General features: G+C 39.6%; 1 protein-coding gene across 9 annotated transcripts in view; it reads left to right on the top strand.

Annotated features, from left to right (window-relative positions):
• BRAF (B-Raf proto-oncogene, serine/threonine kinase) overlaps nt 1-18,858 on the top strand; it is a 124,352-nt gene that overhangs the window by 41,530 nt on the left and 63,964 nt on the right. For all 9 annotated transcript variants that reach the window (XM_045577525.1, XM_045577529.1, XM_045577522.1 and 6 more), the window contains 2 exons: nt 10,492-10,595; nt 11,372-11,474. In XM_045577525.1, the coding sequence (XP_045433481.1) occupies nt 10,492-10,595; nt 11,372-11,474 (207 nt within the window). The remainder of the gene's footprint in view (nt 1-10,491; nt 10,596-11,371; nt 11,475-18,858) is intronic.

The following is an 18,858-nucleotide window of genomic DNA, read 5'->3' as shown; positions in this document are numbered from 1 at the left end:
CAACTTTTAATATCATCATTCCTTTTCTTTGTATTTTTCAGAAAGACCACTTGTTGAAAATGAAATATATCATCACTTTATACTCAGTGGTCTTACAAATTGAAGCATTTTGAACAAGGAAGAAAGAGACAATTATTTGGTGCCAAAGTGTGTTCCTTAACTATAACAAATAGTATTGTTTTTAGTGTCAGATTTGACATTTATCCTACCTACTAAACTTGAACCGTGCTCAAGTTTAAGTACTAATTCAGAATCAATCAGAATTTTAAGACTAGTGCTTACTTGTTGTCTAACATCTAACAGGTAAGATTTATTCTTCACCCTTGAGAATTCTCTATTTGGATTTATTTTTCCTCTTGTTTATATAAGTTTTGATTGTTGATCATTAGTATCATCTTAGAATAGAGTACTCTGTAAGTTATATTTAGAACAGAGAAATCTGAAGAATTATTTTGGATGGTCTGTAATCCTCAAATGCAATAAGTACTGTCAGTAGGTTTAGTAAATAATGCACCCTTATACATCATTACTTTTTATAGAGCATATAGCTTTTGATATTAACAAAAAGCATGCCGAGACCGGTTTGGCTCAGTGGATAGAGCATCGGCCTGTGGACTGAAGGGTCCCGGGTTCGATTTCAGTCAAGGGCATGTACCTTGGTTGTGGGCACATCCCCAGTAGGGGGTGTGCAAGAGGCAGCTGATAGATGATTCTCTCTCATCGATGTTTCTAACTCTCTATCCCTCTCTCTTCCTCTCTGTAAAAAATTAATAAAATATATATTTTTTAAAAACATTTCATTTCCAATAAAGTCAAAGTAATATTTTTTAAAAAATATATTTTATTGATTTTTTACAGAAAGGAAGGGAGAGGGATAGAGAGTTAGAAATATCGATCTGCTGCCTCCTGCACACCTCCTACTAGAGATGTGTTCACAACCCAGGTACATGTCCTTGACCGGAATCGAACCTGGGACCTTTCAGTCCGCAGGCTGTTGTCTGTCCACTGAGCCAAACCATTTTTGGCTCAAAGTAGTTTTTAATTATTTTTCTCAGGCAGCATTGGTGGTAATGCTTGTTCTTCATGAAAGAAATTTGCTTACCTGTGCTATAGTGATCTCCAGTGGGGTCAGTTTTTCACCATGTGCAACAGAGATTTGAGGATTAATGTGTGGGAACATAAGACTGGGCCTTGTGACATAGACATAGTTGGGATTTAGATCTTTACATAAAGAGTGAACTGAAAGGAAATTTATTCATCAGCATAAAGAAATAACAGTGAAACCTATCTCTTTGCCAGGGTTCCAGATAAGAGTACCCTGTGTACTCTTAGACCTAGTCCCATAGAAGTGTGGGTTTCCCTGTACCCAAGAAATTAATGTAACAACTGGTACTAGAGGGGTATAGCATTCAAGGACAGGGCAAAAGTAAATGAAAATCCTCCCTGGCCCATTCAGGTCCCTGAATTCACAGAGAGAATGCCGTCGTGACAAGCTCAAAATCCTAATTTATAAAATATACAAGGAAACTGTCTATTATTCTTAAGTTAGGAGATTTAGAAACAGCTAAATTAGACTACTAAGAGGAACAAAACTGAACTTCCAGGTGGTCTTCAAATTTTAAAAAGAAGGAAATCGTACCTTTTGCAACAGCATGGATGGACCTGAAGAATATTGTGTTAAGAGGAATAAACCATTCAAAGAAAGACAAATGACATGCAATTTCACTTATATGTGGAATCTAATGAAAAAAATAAACTAACAAATAAAATAGGAACAGACCCGTAAATACAGAAAACAAACTGATAGAGTTGGGGGGCTGGGTAGAAAAAAAAAAATCCTCATAGACACAGACAATAGTATGGTGATTGCCAAAAAAAAAAAAGGGGTTGTGGGGGAAGTAGAAGGTGGTAAAGGAATAAATTAGTGATAGATGAAGATTTGACTTGAGATGGTGAACACAGAATACAATATATAGATAATATATTATAGAATTGTACACATGAAACGTATATAATCTTATTAACCAACTAGAGTCCTGGTGCACAAATTTGTGCACCAGTGGGGTCCCTCGGCCTGGCCTGTGGACTGGACCAAAACCAGCTTTCCAATATCTCCTGAGGGATCATAGATTGCAAGAAGGCGAAGGCCAAGCCTAGGGACCCCACTGGTGCACGATCGGGGCTTGAGAGAGATGTGGGAGGTTGGCTAGTTGGGAAGGGACTACAGGAGGGATCCAGGGCATATCCAGCCTGTCTCGCTCAGTCCCAATCAGCTAGACCCCAGCACCAAGCAAACCTACCCACTGACTGGCCCCTGGTGGTCAGTGCACATCATAGCAAGCGGTTTAGCAGCCTTAACATATCATTAACACATTACTCTTCTTCTTTTTTTAATATATTTTATTGATTTTTTACAGAGAGGAAGGGAGAGAGAGAGAGAGCTAGAAATGTCGATGAGAGAGAAACATCGACCAGCTGCCTCTTGCATACCCCTTTCCTGCGGATGTGCCCGCAACCAAGGTACATGCCTTTGACCGGAATCAAACCTGGGACCTTTCAGTCCACAGACCGACGCTCTACCACTGAGCCAAACGGGTTTCGGCTAGCATATTACTCTTTGATTGGTTGAATGGATGACCAGAAACTTAGCATATTAGGCTTTTATTATATAGGATGTCAACCCAATAAATTCAACTAAGAAAGAAAAAAAGATAAGTAGATGACAGTTATCATCTATGAAGTATCCTTACTAAGAATGATTGCAAGTTAAATGTCAGGTTTCTGCACCTTCCATTTTACAAGAAACACAGGGAGAGAAGCACTATGAGGAAACAAGAAAAATGTGAACATCTTCTAAGATAAACTCCCTCAATGTCATGGAGATTAAATGGTTGGGGATTTCCTGGCTGGTGTGCCTCAGTTTGGAGCATCATCCCGTGCCCAGAAGGTTGCAGGTTCGATTCCCTGTCATACCACATATCTAGGTTGCTTGTTCAATCCCTAGTCAGGACCATGTATGGGAGGCAACTAATCAATTTATCTCTCTTATATAGATGTCTGTCTTTATATATATAAATCTCTCTCTCTTTCCCCCCCCTTCCTTCTCTCTTCTTCTCTCTCTAACTCTCCACCTTCTTCCTTCTTTGGAATCAATAAAATAAAAAAATAAAAAAGTTGTGGATTATCCTACGCTAAATAAAACTAAAGAGACATAACTAAACACAGTGTGTGATCCTGGTTATGGAGTAGGATGGGGAGAGCTGTAAAAGACATTCTTGAGCCGAAACCCGTTTGGCTCAGTGGTAGTGCATCGGTCTGCGGACTGAAAGGTCCCAGGTTCGATTCTGGTCAAGGGCATGTACATTGGTTGCAGGCACATCCCCGGTAGGGTGTGCAAGAGGCAGCTGGTCGATGTTTATCTCTCATGGACGTTTCTAGCTCTCTATCTCTCTCCCTTCCTCCTCTCTGTAAAATATCAATAAAATATATATTTTTTTAAAGACATTCTTGAGACTTGGGAAATTTTTAATGTTGACTGAACATTAGATGTTATGCAATTATTAATTTTTAAAGTGATAATATACAGGAGATGTTTTTATTCTTGGGAAATACATGTGTAAATATTTAAGAGTACATTATAATCATGCCTACAACTTTCTTCCCCTCTTTTTTGAAATATGACTTCAGTATAAAAATATCAAGTGTGTACAATTCAATGACTTTCTACAAATGTAACTGCCATGCAAATTAAGATACAGAACATGCCAGCCCAGTGTAGCTCATGGTTGGTCATAGACCTGTGAATGAGGAGGTCATGGTTCAATTCCCAATCTGGGAACATGCCGAGGTTGTGGGCTCAATCCCCAATATTGGATGGGCAGGAGACAACTGATCATTGATTCTCTCTCATCATTGACTTTTTCTTTCTTCCTCTCCCTTCTTTTCTAAACTTAATAAAAATGTTTGTTTGTTTTTAATATACAGAACATTTCTAGTGTTTGAGAGAATTCTCCTGCTTCTCCTTTCCCTCCCCTCACCCCCTGCAACTTCAATTCAGGACCCACCCTCAAGAGTAACAACTATTCTGACTTCTCAATCAATTTGGAACTTATTGTCAAATAATATGATGGCCGTAGCCAGTTTGGCTTGGTGGATGGAAAATCGGCCTGCAGACTGAAGGGTCCCAGGTTCCATTCCAGTCAAAGGCATGTGTCTTGGTTGCAGGCACATCCCCAGTGGAGGGTGTGCAAGAGGCAGCTGATCAATGTTTCTCTCTCATAGATGTTTCTAACTCTCTATCTCTCTCCCTTCCTCTATGTGGAAAATCAATAAAATATATTTTAAAAAAATAATGGAAAACAAAATGTGGGGAGAGAAAAAAAAATGATTTTTAATCTAAGTAGAAAGAATTTCTCCTAATAGAGTTAGAAAAATTCAAACAACATGGAATAAAAGAAAATTGGAAAGTTGAAAAGAAACAGTTGTCTCTAGGGAAAAAAGCTATTGAATATATTGATGCTGATTTGAGGAAGTAGCAATCTAATATCTATATATATAAAAGCCTTTAAAAGTGACCATCACAACCGAACAGATGACCAAACAAGCTATGTGGGACAACCAGGCCGGCATGGGGGTTAGTGAGGGACGGCCAAAAAACCGCGCAGCAGGCTGCATGGGGCAACCAGGCTGGCAGGGGCGACAGTTGGGGGTGACTAGGCTGGCAGGGAGACATTTAGGGGCAACCAGGCCAATGGGTGGGGGCAGTTGGGGACAACCAGGCTGGCGGGGGAGGTGGGGGAGCAACTAAGCCAGAAACGGGGGGGGGGGGCAGTTGGGGGTGACCAGGCCAGCAGAGGGGTGCAGTAAGGTGTGACCAGGCTGGCAAAGGGACATTTAGGGGCAACCAGGCCAGTGGGTGGGGGCAGTTGGGGGCAACTAGGCTGGTGGGGGGAGAGGGGTTGGGGGCAACTAAGCCAGCAGGAGGGGGCAGTTGGGGGTGACTAGGTCAGCGGGGGGGTAGGGGGGAGCAGTTAGTGGTGACTAGGCCGGTGGAGGAAGCAGTTGGGGGTGAGTAGGCCAGTAGGGGGTGTTAATTGGGGTGACCAGGCTGGCGGGGGGGCAGTTAGGGCGATCGGGCAGGCAGATAGGTGAGCAGTTAGGAGCCAGTGATCCCGGATTGTAAAAGGGATGTCCTGGATTGGAGAGGGTGCAGGCTAGGCTGAGGAGAGACCCCCACCACACACACACACACACACACACACATACCATGCATGAATTTTGTGCACCAGGCATGTAGTTTGTATATAAAAGGCTAAGTGATTGTCTGACTGGTAGCTATGACGTGCAATGGCCACCAGAGGGCAGACACTCCAACTAGTAGCTATGATGCACACTGACTACCAGCGGGCACATGCTCAATGCAGGAACTGCCGAGCTGCCGTGATGCACCCGGATCCAAAAAGGAGGGATCCCGATTCTGGGGTGCAACACTTGAAATCCGCCCTTTTGCAGTTCGGGACTCCTCAAGGAATGTTGGAGAGCCGATTTCAGCTCGATCCCCACAGGCCAGGCCTAGGGACCCCACCTGCTGGAGGAACCCTGCTCACTCTACATACAACCTTCAAGCCTCAGAGCTGCCTCAGGTGTGGCTGGCCAGGGAGGGACCTCGGGAGGTTGGCTCCAGGGCATGTCCGTCCCCACAGGCCACCTTCTAATTAATTTCAACAGAATGAAAGTCAATTCAGAAGAGGGGGAAATATTTTCAAATCATATATCTTGACAAGGGGTTAATATTAAGAATATATTTTAAGAAACTCCTACAACTCAACAACAACAGAAACACCAAACAACCCCATTTTAAAAATGGATAAAGGATTGAATAGACATTTCTTCAAAAAAGCTACACAAATAGCCAGCAAACAAAAATATGCTCAACATTACTAATTGTTAGGAAATGCAAACCAAAGCCACAATGAGATACCACTTTATACTCATTGGAATTGCTACTATCTGAATATGCAAATTAACCACCACTCCATTACACCCACTAGCCACGCCCACCAGCCAATCAGAGCAAGTATGCCAATTAACCCCAACCAAGATGGCTGCTGCCACAGAGAGCAGGAGAGAGTCTTGGGTTTCTCCGGCAATGGAGAAAACCAAGCTTTCCGCCTTCCCTTGCCGGCCTAGGTCTCCACTCAAGGCTACAAAGTTTCAATTATAAAAGGTAAACAAATCCAGACAGAAATGGCAGCAGCAACCAAGCGAGCAGGGGATTTGGCTCCACTCCAGGCTACAAAGTTTCAATTGTAGGAGATAAATAAACCCCAGATACCAGGGCCTCCACTTTGGCCGCTGGGGGACGTGGCTGGCTTGCAAACCACTACAGGCCCCTTGCTCAGGCCGCCCCATGCCCCAAGGAAACCCACTCCCTGGTCTGGGACCAGATACCAGGGCCTCCACTTGGGTCCCAGGGGGTGTGGCCGACCTGCAAACCACAGGCCCCTCACCCAGCCCACTCCACACCCCAAGGGAACTCCCATCCTGATTTTGGGACACCTTTCAGGGCAAACCAGCTGGCCCCCATCCATGCACCAGGCCTCTATTCTAAATAATAAAAGAGCAATATGCAGATTGGCCATCACTCCAACACACAATATGGCTGCCCCCATGTGGTTAAAGATCCTGCCCCCAAGTGGACACAAGATGTTTAAAAATGGTTAAGATGGTTTTATATTACATATATTTTTCCATAATTAAAAAAACTTTTTGTAATTTTGTGTTTTCTTTCACTTTTTTATTAAGGTATTATATGTGTACATATCTTACCAATTCCCCCCCCTTACATACATACCCTCCTTCTCCAGAGTTTTGCGTCCATTGGTTATGCTTATATGCATGCATACAAGTCCTTCGGTTGATCTCTTATCTCCCCCATATCTCCTTACCCTCTCTACTGTAATTTGACAATCTGTTGCTTTACTGTCTCTAAATCTATCATTTGCTCATCAGTTTATAATGTTCCTTATTATCCATAAATGAGTAATAAGGAGGCCTTTCTAATGAGGGTGAGACCTTCATGATAATAGAAATAGTTTGCCTCCCTGAACGGCTCTGCCATGTGAGGATACAAGAAGTCATTTATTTATTTCAGAGAGAAACGTGATGAGGGAATCATGGATTGGCTGCCTCCTGCATACCACCAACTGAGGATCAAGCCTGCAACCCAGGCATGTGCTCTTGACCGGAATCAAACCTGGGACCCTTTCATTCTGTGGTGTTTTTCTTTCATTGACTGGCTTATTTCACTCTGCATGTTCTCCAGTTCCATCCAGGTTGCTGCAAATGATAAGATTTCCTTCTTTTTTATGGCAGCATAGTATTCCATAGTGTAGATGTACCATAGTTTTTTTATCCAATCATCTGCTAACAGGCACCTAGGCTGTTTCCAAATCCTAACTATTATAAATTGTGCTGCTATGAACATAGGTGTTTTTGCAATTTTGTAAAAAATTAAACATTCATGTAGCTTATGATCCAGCCATTTACTTCAATTTATCCAAGAGAAAAGAAAACATATGTTAATACAAAGATTTGTACAAAAATTTTCTTAGTTGCTTTATTTAAAATAGTCCCAAACATCATTGATGTTTCCATGTCTCTCTCTCTCCCCCCCCCCTCTCTCTCTCTCTTTCTCCTTCCCTCCCTCCCTCCCTCCCTCCCTCTCTCTCTGAAATAAATTAAAAATATATTTTTTAAAAGTTCATCTTTACTTTATTTCAGATGTTGCCTTTATTTTATTATAATTTCCTTGATGTGTTGGAATCTGTTTTGGTCTTTTACACTGGTCTATATGAAAATGAAAGGAGCAAGGAGTACAAAAAAATCAGCCTACAGAAATGGAATAAAGGAGGGAGTGATAACTTTGTTTTGGTGATAAAATAGAAAACCAATTTTTTTCCTGCTGAGGAAATATACATACACCTTGAAATCAACCTGTGCAAGAGAAACATAAGGGAGCATAGCTGTATTTGAAAGTGGCATTACAGAAGTGTATGAGGGAAATTACCAAAGGACCTGAGGGGTAGGTAGCCCCAGTTCATTGAATGCTTTAGGTGCCATACAGAATTTTAATTTTGACTTATAAATAGTGGAACAATCGTCAGCAGACTAATGAAATGTAAGATTATGTAAGATTAGAGGCTCCTTGCATGAAGATTCATGCAAGAATAGGCCTTCCTTCCCCCTGCTTCCTTCCGGCCGCCCAGGAGCTTGCAAGTTCTTACTCCCAGCCACCTGGGAGCCTGCAAGTCTTCGCTCCTGGCTGGAGCACCACTCCTGTAGCTTCCTACATCCCCCACCCAGCCCCCTCATAGCATATGCAAATTAACCCACCGTCTTTGTTGGGTTAATTTGCATACTCATTCCTGATGGGCTGGTGGGTGTTTTGGAGGTATGATCAATTTAAAAATTTTCTTTTCTTAGTGTAGATTATATTGGGGGGTGGGTTATAAACCTGAATTCAATGGGCTTCTCAGCAAACCCTACATGGGCGTCAGGTTACATGAATCCCCACTCCCCAAAATTTCATGTCAGAGTGAGCATGGGAGTCTTTTATCCGATTCTCAGAAGTCTGACACACACAAAAGTTAAGAATACCTTTTAAAACTAAATTAGGGTTGCCAATCAAGTATTTGCATTAGAGTAAACAGAATATGAGTAGTAGAGTAATGAACTGAAGGGAAAAGTGAGCTTTTCCCTTCAGTTCATTATTTCTAGAAGGTATGGCTAATCAACAATATTTATGTTCTGTAAAATTGATGCAGGCAATTAGTGAATACTGACCCATTTAGTTCTAGGGCAAATACAAGGTTGCTGTTATATAAATGAACCAAAGATGGCCTCTGCATACTGACCCTTAGGTGGTTTGTGGTTGTGTTGTGTTTTGTTTTGTTTTTCAGTTTGCTGGTGTCCATTAGCATAAAAGCCCGCTGGCTTAGGATACTTGTTTACAATGTAAGAGCTAGAACAAGAAGGCACAGTGTCACCTTTTTCAGCCTTAGCTGGGAAGGTACATGTTGAGCGCTGCTCTACACATGTTTGCAAAAGCACTAAAGTATTGATTTGGGGGTTACAAATTTGAGCAGGTAGACAAATCACAAGCGCAGAATGAATGAATAAAGAGGATCAACTATACCAATCTCATCTCATCCACACTTCCAGTGATGAGCCTACTCCTTCATAAAAAACTTTTTCCTTGCTGGGTGACTTTAATGTTGTTCCAAATTTGGCATCATAATTTATTCTAATTATAGATCCTAATTTGGCTCCCTGAATTATTCTCCCTTTGATATACTATTTAAATTCAGCTGTCTTATATCTACTCTTACTCCATTTTGTCCCTGTAGCATGAAAATTCTTTTTCTTTAGAAACCTTTGGTTTGCTAAGAATTACGTGATTTTAAAAAATGGAACATTTAATTTTATTGTTATTAACTAACACATCCTCTCTACCTGCACTCCCCTCCACCTCACCACCCTTATCAATAAAACCTGAACTCCTGCTGCACCACTTTAGTTCTCATAGTGTTTTTCAGTTCTCTTTCAGTTGCATATTATTTAGATTCACTGGGGAAGGGAGCTTGAAGAAGAAAAGGCCAAAATAGGGATGAATTCAAGTATATAAACTCTTTTATCTCTTTCCACTGGTCCTTCCTTCTCCACCCCAGTGTCTTTTTTTACTTCTCCCCAGGTTAGCTTCATTCTGTGTCCAGATTTTCTCAATGCAGTGGGAAAGATGGCCATTGGGGGCTCCAGATTTCTATCTGCTTGGCACTCTAACTATAGTAAAAAGAGGAACTTCTCTCAGCCAGTTGCATCTATCAGTTAGGAAAGAACTCTGATTGAGTTTGGGTCATATATCTATTTTCGGATCAATTGCTATTGTCAGGGTTACAGGACACTGATTAGCCAGCTTATGTCATGTGTAGCTAGAAAAGTAGTGACCCTTGATTGAGAGCCTCTCCTGGGATTTTTAGGAAAGGGAGGTTCCCTCAGGAAACAGGAGTGCTAGTCAACTAAACAAGTATCAGTTATAGACATAAGACAAGTATTTTTCCCCCTTCTGTGTTTAAGATCAGTAATACATCTCTTAAGGACCATCAGTGTGATTGAATGATTGCACAGTTTTTAGTTTTAAACAATGTTGGATCAAAATTGATTTTGCTTTAAATGTTGACATTATTGTTATTTAGTGGTGGGTACATAGGGATCTGTTATATTTTCTATTCTCATGTTTAAAATATTTTATAATTTTAATGAACTAAAATTCATTTTAAGTTGGTGAATAATAATAGATATCTGTCATAATTTCCCTTTAATAGTAAGTTAGCTGTAGAAATTATGTTGTATGTGATATAGGTAAGTTATTTTTTATTGTGATAAACATAATTTATTTCTTTTACCTCATATCATGTAATTATGATATTCTAGGTACCTGCAAGGTGTGGAGTTACAGTCCGGGACAGTCTAAAGAAAGCATTGATGATGAGAGGTCTAATCCCAGAGTGCTGTGCTGTTTACAGAATTCAGGATGGGTATGGTTTGTTTGTGATGTGAAACTTTGTTGTGATCTTTACCTAAACCAAGGGAATTGAAAATCAACTTTAGAAAACAATATTACATTATTATTAAGTTTAGCCTAAAGAAATCTTGTGGGCCTTTTGAGGCATTAACATTAGATAATTTTGTATGTGACAGTAATGTGTTACTCTGATTAAATGGCTTTATTTGAAATACGTGATTCTTAAATTTTTCTAACCATTTATAATGTGACCCTTTTGAATAGTGGACTCAACTGCACGCCCCTATTTTTAATACAAATTCATAGTTTCACAAAAGACTTATCAAATTAACATCTTATATTGAACTGTTTTTCAAACCATCTAAAATTATGCCAAGACACACACATCTTCCTAGTTTTGAATCCTGTTTTAAAAATTATCCTTTTTAGGGCATGTTGTCCCTTAAGTACTCTTTTTCTTTTTTGGATAGATATATCCGTACCTGTGATTATTTTATTTTTTTAATTCCAGGAACAATCATTTTCTGCTGTTGTGGATCTTTTCTGGAGCTAACTTTAAGAAAAGAGTACATCTCTTTACCTTGCTGTTTGTCCAAGAGTGATACATTTATTTGGTGTAAACTTAAAAATTAATTTATTGCCATCTAAATTTCTAACATAAAAGACCAAGAGATAAAACTCCCTCACTATTATTAGCCACTCACTAACCAATTTTCATATCTTCAGCATGAGGTATATGAAGATTTTTAGGTATGATTACCAAGAAAGGCTTGTGTCTACACTTTTCAGAGAGAAGAAACCAATTGGATGGGACACTGATATTTCCTGGCTTACTGGAGAGGAATTACATGTTGAAGTATTGGAAAATGTTCCACTTACAACACACAACTTTGTATGTACCTTTACATTTTTTTTGAAATGTCAAAAATGTTTTTGTTGCCCTAACTGGTTTGTCTCATTGGTAGAGCGTTGGCCTGCGAACTGAAGGGTCTCGAGTTTCATTCAGGCCAAAGGCACATTCCCCTGTCTCGGGCTCAATCCCCAGTAGGGGGCGTGCAGGAGGCAGCCAATCAATGATTCTCTCTCATCATTGATGTTTCTACCTCTCCCTTTCTCTCTGAAATCAATAAAGAAACATATGTATGTTCACTGTATATTTATATATTTAAATGTTTATGTTCTGTGAATGAATATTTATTTAGGAAATATGACTGAATAATTTGGGGATTGATAGTTTACCTCAGTTAAAAATCATTCTATTCTTTAAAAAACTTGAATTTAAACTAACGAGTTTTACTTGAGTCATTATACTTTCTTTTGAGTTTAAAAAAAAGCAGTATATGCTCATTATTAAAAAGAAAATTTAAATGGTACAAAATGTATATCAAGTTAAAAATTGAAAATTCCAGACTAGAAGAAAATTAATATTAATCAACTTTTGTATAGTCTTCCAAATTCTTTCTGTATATATTTATAAACATATATGCTTATACCTGTTTTTCTTCTTTCATTTTCGCTTTCCCCCTCTTTTATCTTCATTATTTCTCACATCTTTTTTTTCTTAAACTAAAAATGGAGTCTTGTTCTTTGCTTTAAAGACATCTTTTTATGTCACTCTTCCTAGTTTTATTTTTATAACGATTGCATAATCAGTAAGAATAGTATAAATTCCATATAATTAACCATCTCTCTAATAATAGACATTTAGGTGTTGCTGTTTTAAAATCTATTATGTATAGGCCTAAACAGAGTCTTTCTGCAAACATCTTGACATACTTGCATACATTTTTTTAAGGTATAAGCTAATGCAGTGGTTCTCAATCTTTCTAATGCTGTGACCCTTTAATACAGTTCCTCGTGTATTAATTAATCGTATTGTAAATATCTGTTTTCTGATGATCTTAGGCAATCCTGCTAGCAGTTTTCAACCTGTGGGCTGCAACCCCACAGGTTGAGAATCGCTGCTGTAGAGCCTAAGACCATCGGAAAACAGATATTTACATTACAATTCATTAACAGTAGCAAAATTATAGTTATGAAGTAGCAACAAGAATAATTTTATGGTTGGGGTCACCACAACATGAGGAACTGTACTAAAGGGTCATGGCATTCGAAAGGTTGAGAACCACTGGGTTAATGGAAGTTGCATAGCTCTCCTTGAGGACTGAAAGAAGATATTAAAACTCTTTTTGATGACTTCTCCCTTTGGTGTTTGCATTTGCTAGAACCTAGCCTAAGCTAAGTGTGACCAGCATAAAGCCTGAAAAGTGAGCCTTCTCTACCTTATAGATGAGGACAGTTCCCAGAGTTTGAGAACCTGTCCTCTAAAAGGGGTAGGCAAAAGCCAGGATTAGAGTGATCTATAAGACAGGAGTGAATGTCTTAATATATATCTGAAATTTTAACCATAGTTTATTTTTTTCTAGATTGATAGTTATTGCTACCATTTCAGTATCAAGTGTTTTTCCATGTGCCTTGATGATTAGTACAGCTGGGCTCTTAAAGCAGACAATTGATGGGATGATTTCCATGGGGGTTTATGCATTCAGGGCTCTATTAGTGGTGAATAATGAAATTAGATATTTCAATAATTAAGGCATCTTCTGATCAAGTGTAAAATACGCTTAACATCAATCAGATTTACCATGCAAATAGTTTTATAATGATGAACCAGGAAGTTCATTACTACTGAGTTTTAACTCAATGTAGAATTTTGTGTGGTAAGATTTTAGGAATAAAAAAACAATTGAACTTACATTTCATAATGATTACTATTCTTTTGCTTAATTGTTATTCTTAGCTAGGAATTGGATATGGGAAGGTTAAAGAAGACCTAAGTTGTTAATTAGAAAATTGTACTAAAATAGTACCTCAGACCAATGGACACAAAACTCTGGGGAGGAAGGGTATGTATGGGGGGAGGGGGGGGAAGGTAAGATATGTACACAGACAATAATTTAATTTAAAAACTAAGAGAAAAAAATAAAATTATATAGAGGACTAAAAAAATAAATAAATAAATAAATAAATAGTACCTCAGGAAAGTCCTTGATATAGGAATATAATGAAAGCAAACTGCAGGTTAGTTCTGGAGTATGGAAATCCTTTCAGCACTATTGGAAACCTTCCAGTAAATGTTTATTGAAAACCTCCCAGCTGCCAACACAGTATTATATGATAATACTAGAGGCCTGGTGCATGAAATTCGTGCGTGGGGGATGGGGGTGTCCCTCAGCCCAGCCTGCACCCTCTCCAATCTGGGACATCCCTCTCACAATCCAGGACTGCTGCTCCCAACTACTCACCTGCGTGATTGCCCCTAACCACTTCTGCCTGCCAGCCTGATCACCCCCTAACCACTCCCCTGTCAGCCTGATTGATGTCTAACTGCTCCCCTGCTAGCCTGCTTGCCCCCAACTTCCTTCCTCTGCCAGCCTGGTCACCCCCAACTGTCCTCCCCTGCAGGCTTGATCACCCCCAACTGCCCTCCCTTGCAGGCCTGATCCCTCCCAACTGTCCTCTTCTGCTGGCCATCCTGTATCCACACATGGGTAGGATCTTTGATCACATGGGGGCAGCCATCTTGTATGTTGAAGTATTGGTAAATATGCATATTACTCCTTTATTAGATAGGCCCTGGAATCTGGGATTTATTTATCTCCTGCAATTGAAACTTTGTAGCCTGGAGCGGAGCCAAGCCTTCTGCTTGTGCCGTGGCAGCAGCCATTTCTGTTGGGATTTATGTTCTATAATTGAAACTTTGTAGCCTTAAGCAGAGGCCAAAGCAGGCCAGGGCTGCGGAAGGTTGGCTTCCTCCATCGCCAGGGGCAATCCTAGCATCCTGCTCTCTCCAGCTCCGTGGCTGCCACCATTTTTGTTAGGATTCATGTACCTTCTATAATTGAAACTTTGTAGCCTCAAGTGGAAGCCTGGGAGGGCCAGGGTATGTGGAAAGCTTGGCTTCCTCCATTGCCAAGGAAACCCAAGTCTCCTTTCTACTCTCTCTGTGGTTGCAGCCATCTTGGCTGGGTTAATTTGCATACTTGCTCCTGATTGGCTGGTGGGTGTGGCTGCTGGTGTAGCAGAGTGGTTAATTTGCATATTGATCTTTTATTAGATAGGATAACAATGAATAAGAAAAAAAGTATCCCAGACTTTGAGTAGAGAGACAGTTGATTTAATAAGAAAATTTTATAAACATTTATAATAATGTATGTGTAAAGTGCTATAGATATACAGAATGGAGACTCCTAACCTACCTTTGAGGGTACAGAAAGTTTCCCAAATGAAGAATATCTAAGCTAAGGTCTAATGGATGAGAGAATAGCAGAAAAGTGTGAAAGGAAGAGTAAGCAAGAAAACATGCTACCTTTTCAGTTTTAAAAAAAATGTTCAGCTCTAACCAGTTTGACTCAGTGGATAGAGCATTGGTCCATGGACTGAACAGTCTAAGTTTCAGTTCTGGTCAAGAACACATACCTTGGTTGCAGGCTCGATCCCCAGCTCTGGTCAGGGAGCATGTGATAGGTAACCAATCCATGTGCCTTTCTCACATCAATGTTTCTCTCTGTGTGTCTCTCCCTCTCCCTTCCACTTCTTCTAAAAATCAATGGGAAAATATCCTCATGTAAGGATTAACAACAATAATAATAACAATAATAATGTTCAGAATGGATATCACAAAGTTAGAAGAGGGGGATGTTACAGAATAGCAAGTGTTATGGGTAGAATAAGCAGTCGAGTTCATGAGAGTCCTTGTAAGCCATGTTTAAGACTTGGGCTTTTCTGTAAAGTAATTGGAAATTCAGTAATTGTAAGGAGGGGAGAAGTGACTAGATATGTGTTTTAGAATAATTAGATATGTGTTTTAGCAATTATTCTAAATTAATATCTAATCACTGTACTCTCCTGAGTGGAAGGGAAAGGGAGAGAGAAACATTGATTGGGTGCCTCCCGAGTTCCAAATAGAGACAAGAGTAAAAGCCTGGAGAATTCAAGATGGCTGCCCAGGTAAACACCTAGCCACAGCCGCACACAACAATTTCAATAAAATACAATTAAAATATAAAATGGACATTACCCAGAACTACAGGAAAGTCGACTGACTGGAAATTCTGCAACGAGAAGCAAGGAGAAAACCAGAAGGAAGCGCGGAGGAGCTGTAAAAGCCTGAGGTACAGAGACAGCGACGCGCGGAGAGGATGGAGCCGGAAAGGGGGGAGGCTGAGTGCCTGGCTGGAACAAATGGAGGACAAAAAGCGACTGGATATAGAGTTCAAATCTACGCTTATAAGGTTTTTCAAGAATTTCCTAGAAAAGATCGATAAGACCTATGAAGATATGAAAAGAGATCAACTAGAATTAATAAGGAATCAACAAGAAATGATAAGGGATCAACAAGAAATGATAAGGGATCAACAAGAAATGATAAGGGATCAACAAGAAATAAAGAATACATTGTCTGAAATATCGGTCTAGTAATAATTAATGTCGTTTTTAAACATTCGTTTAAAATCTTGCTTGGCATTGACTTGTATTGACATAACCTTCAAACACGTGGTATCTACAGAACGTGTGAAGTGCAATTAACAAGTTTTGCTTGAAAAAGTTTGTGTTTGGTTTGGTTTTTGTTGCAAAACTAGGGCTAAGAAGATGGCGGATGAAAAGCATATTCGGCACTGCATGCTTTACGAGTTCCAATTAGGAAGAAAAGCAAGTGAGGCTGCAAAAAACATCTGTAGTGCTCTTGGTCAAGATGCAGTTAGCGCCAGAAAATGCCAGCGTTGGTTTGAGAAATTTCGCGAGGGAAATTTTTCATTAGATGACAAGAGTGGTCGAGGCCGTGTGTCCAATTTTGATCAAGAAGCTCTTCAAGCTCTTTTGGAGCAAAATCCTCAAATTACCCAACAAGAGCTTGCGACAACTTTAAACTGTTCACAAAAAACAATTTCCAATCAATTGCGTGCACTTGGCAAAGTCCAAAAGTTTGGAAAATGGGTTCCTCATGAGTTGACCGACAACAACCATAATTAAAGAGTCACAATTTGCAGTTCGCTCCTCTCTCGTCAAAACCATTTGCCGTTTTTAGAGCAAATTGTTACCGGAGATGAAAAATGGGTGCTGTATGTTAATTTGAAAAGGCGGCCTCAATGGTTGGACAAAAATGAGGCTCCGCAGCCCACGCCAAAACCTGACTTGCATGCGAAAAAAGTGATGTTGTGTGTTTGGTGGAATTTTAAAGGAATTCTTCATTATGAACTTTTACCATCTAACCAAACCATTACAAGTGCAGTGTATAGTGCCCAATTGGAAAGGTTAGCCCAAACTTTAAGAGAAAAAGAACCCGCGCTGATTAATCGGAAGGGTGTAATTCTTCCCCACGATAACACACGACCGCATACTGCAAGAATCACTGCTGAAAAACTGCGCCAGTTGGAATGGGAAGTTCTCCCTCAACCTGCATATTCTCCTGATATTGCCTCTTCCGATTACCATTTGTTTCGTTCTTTGCAAAACTTTCTTCTTGGAAAAAAATTTAGTAATGAAGAATGCCTCAAAAATGCATTGACCGAATTTTTTGCATCAAAATCACAAGAATTTTACAACAGAGGGATTAAAATGCTTCCTGAGTGTTGGGCACAAGTAGTAGAAAACAACGGCAATTATATTGTTGATTAAATTTTGTTGTATTGTTTAAATAAATTCGATTTTAAAAAAGTATTAGAAAACGACATTAATTATTACTAGACCTAATAAAAAATATTATACAGAGTCCTAAAAACAGAATGGAAGATCGCAAGAATCAAGTCAAAGATTTGGAACACAAGGAGCCAGAAGACACTCCTCCACAGAAGCAAGAAGGCAAGAGAATCCAGAAAATTGAAGATAATGTAAGAAACCTCTGGGACAACTTCAAGCGAACCAACATCAGAATTATGGGGGTCCCAGAAGATGAGAGAGAGCAAGATATCGAAAACATACTGAAAGAAATAGTGACAGAAAACTTTCCCCACCTGGTGAAAGAATTAGACTTACAAGTCCAAGAAGCACACAGAACTCCAAACAAAAGGAATCCAAAGAGGACCACACCAAGACAAATCATAATTAAAATTCCAAGAGCAAAAGACAAAGAGAGGATATTAAAAGCAGCAAGAGCAAAGAAGGTAGTTACCTATAAAGGAGCACCTATACGATTGTCAGCTGATTTCTCAACAGAAATCATGCAGGCCAGATGGGAATGGCAAGAAATATTCAAGGTGATAAATAGTAAGAACCTACAGCCAAAGATAATCTATCCAGCAAAGCTATCACTCAGAATCGAAGGTCAGATAAAGAGCTTCACTAATAAAAAAAGCTAAAGGAGTTCATCACCACCAAACCAGAATTATATGAATTGCTGAAGGGGGTTCTTTCAGAAGAGAAAGTAAATAAAGATAAAAATTATGAACAACAAGTACGTAACTATCAACAAGTGAATCTAAAAACCAAGGAAATTAAAAAAAAAATCTGATGAACAATATTAACTGTTGAATATAATAGAATCAGAGGTATGGAAGGGGAGTAAACTGATGATTCTTGGGGAAAAGGGGAGAGGGGGATGTGGGAAGAGACTGAACATAAACTGTGCACCTATGGATGAGGACAATGGGGGGTGGGGTGGGAACCTGGTGGAGGAGAGCAATGGAGGTGGGGGGGGGGGGGGTGGAACATTTGTAATAATATGAACAATAAAAATTTATTTAAAAAAAAAAAAGAGTAAAAGCCTGTACTCTCTTTGTATCTTGGTTGGATTTTGTTGGCTATTCAAGGAATGCTGTTACTGCCTTATGGTTTCATAGCATCTGTTATAAAAGCAATTCCTTCGGTATTTGCCTATATCCCGAGGGTCCTTGAGAACTGATGGGGTGATGCATGGCAGGGAAGGTCGGGAAACAGATGTCATTTGTCTAGCTCTTCCATTTTTCTGTAGGCACTCAGGTTAATGTCTTCCTTCAGACAGCCCCACACCTTACAAATTAATGCATGCAGATTGCCTGGTCTATGCCTCCAATTAATTTAGCATTCGTGTCTTAATATGCTCAAATTCAGAATAAGTCTAAATTGTGACAAAAAGAAAAGAAATACCTTTTCGTGTTCACCTTTATTGACAAATGAATACTTAAAAATACAAGTACAGGGTGGGGCAAAAGTAGGTTTATAGTTTTTCATATGGCAAATAATACAGGCCCTAACCGGTTTGGCTCAGTGGATAAATTGTTGGCCTGCGGACTGAAAGG

This window comes from Pipistrellus kuhlii, unplaced genomic scaffold, assembly GCF_014108245.1.
Source record: "Pipistrellus kuhlii isolate mPipKuh1 unplaced genomic scaffold, mPipKuh1.p scaffold_m20_p_10, whole genome shotgun sequence".
Lineage (NCBI taxonomy): Eukaryota > Metazoa > Chordata > Mammalia > Chiroptera > Vespertilionidae > Pipistrellus > Pipistrellus kuhlii.
This window is presented reverse-complemented; position numbering and strand designations above follow the sequence as displayed.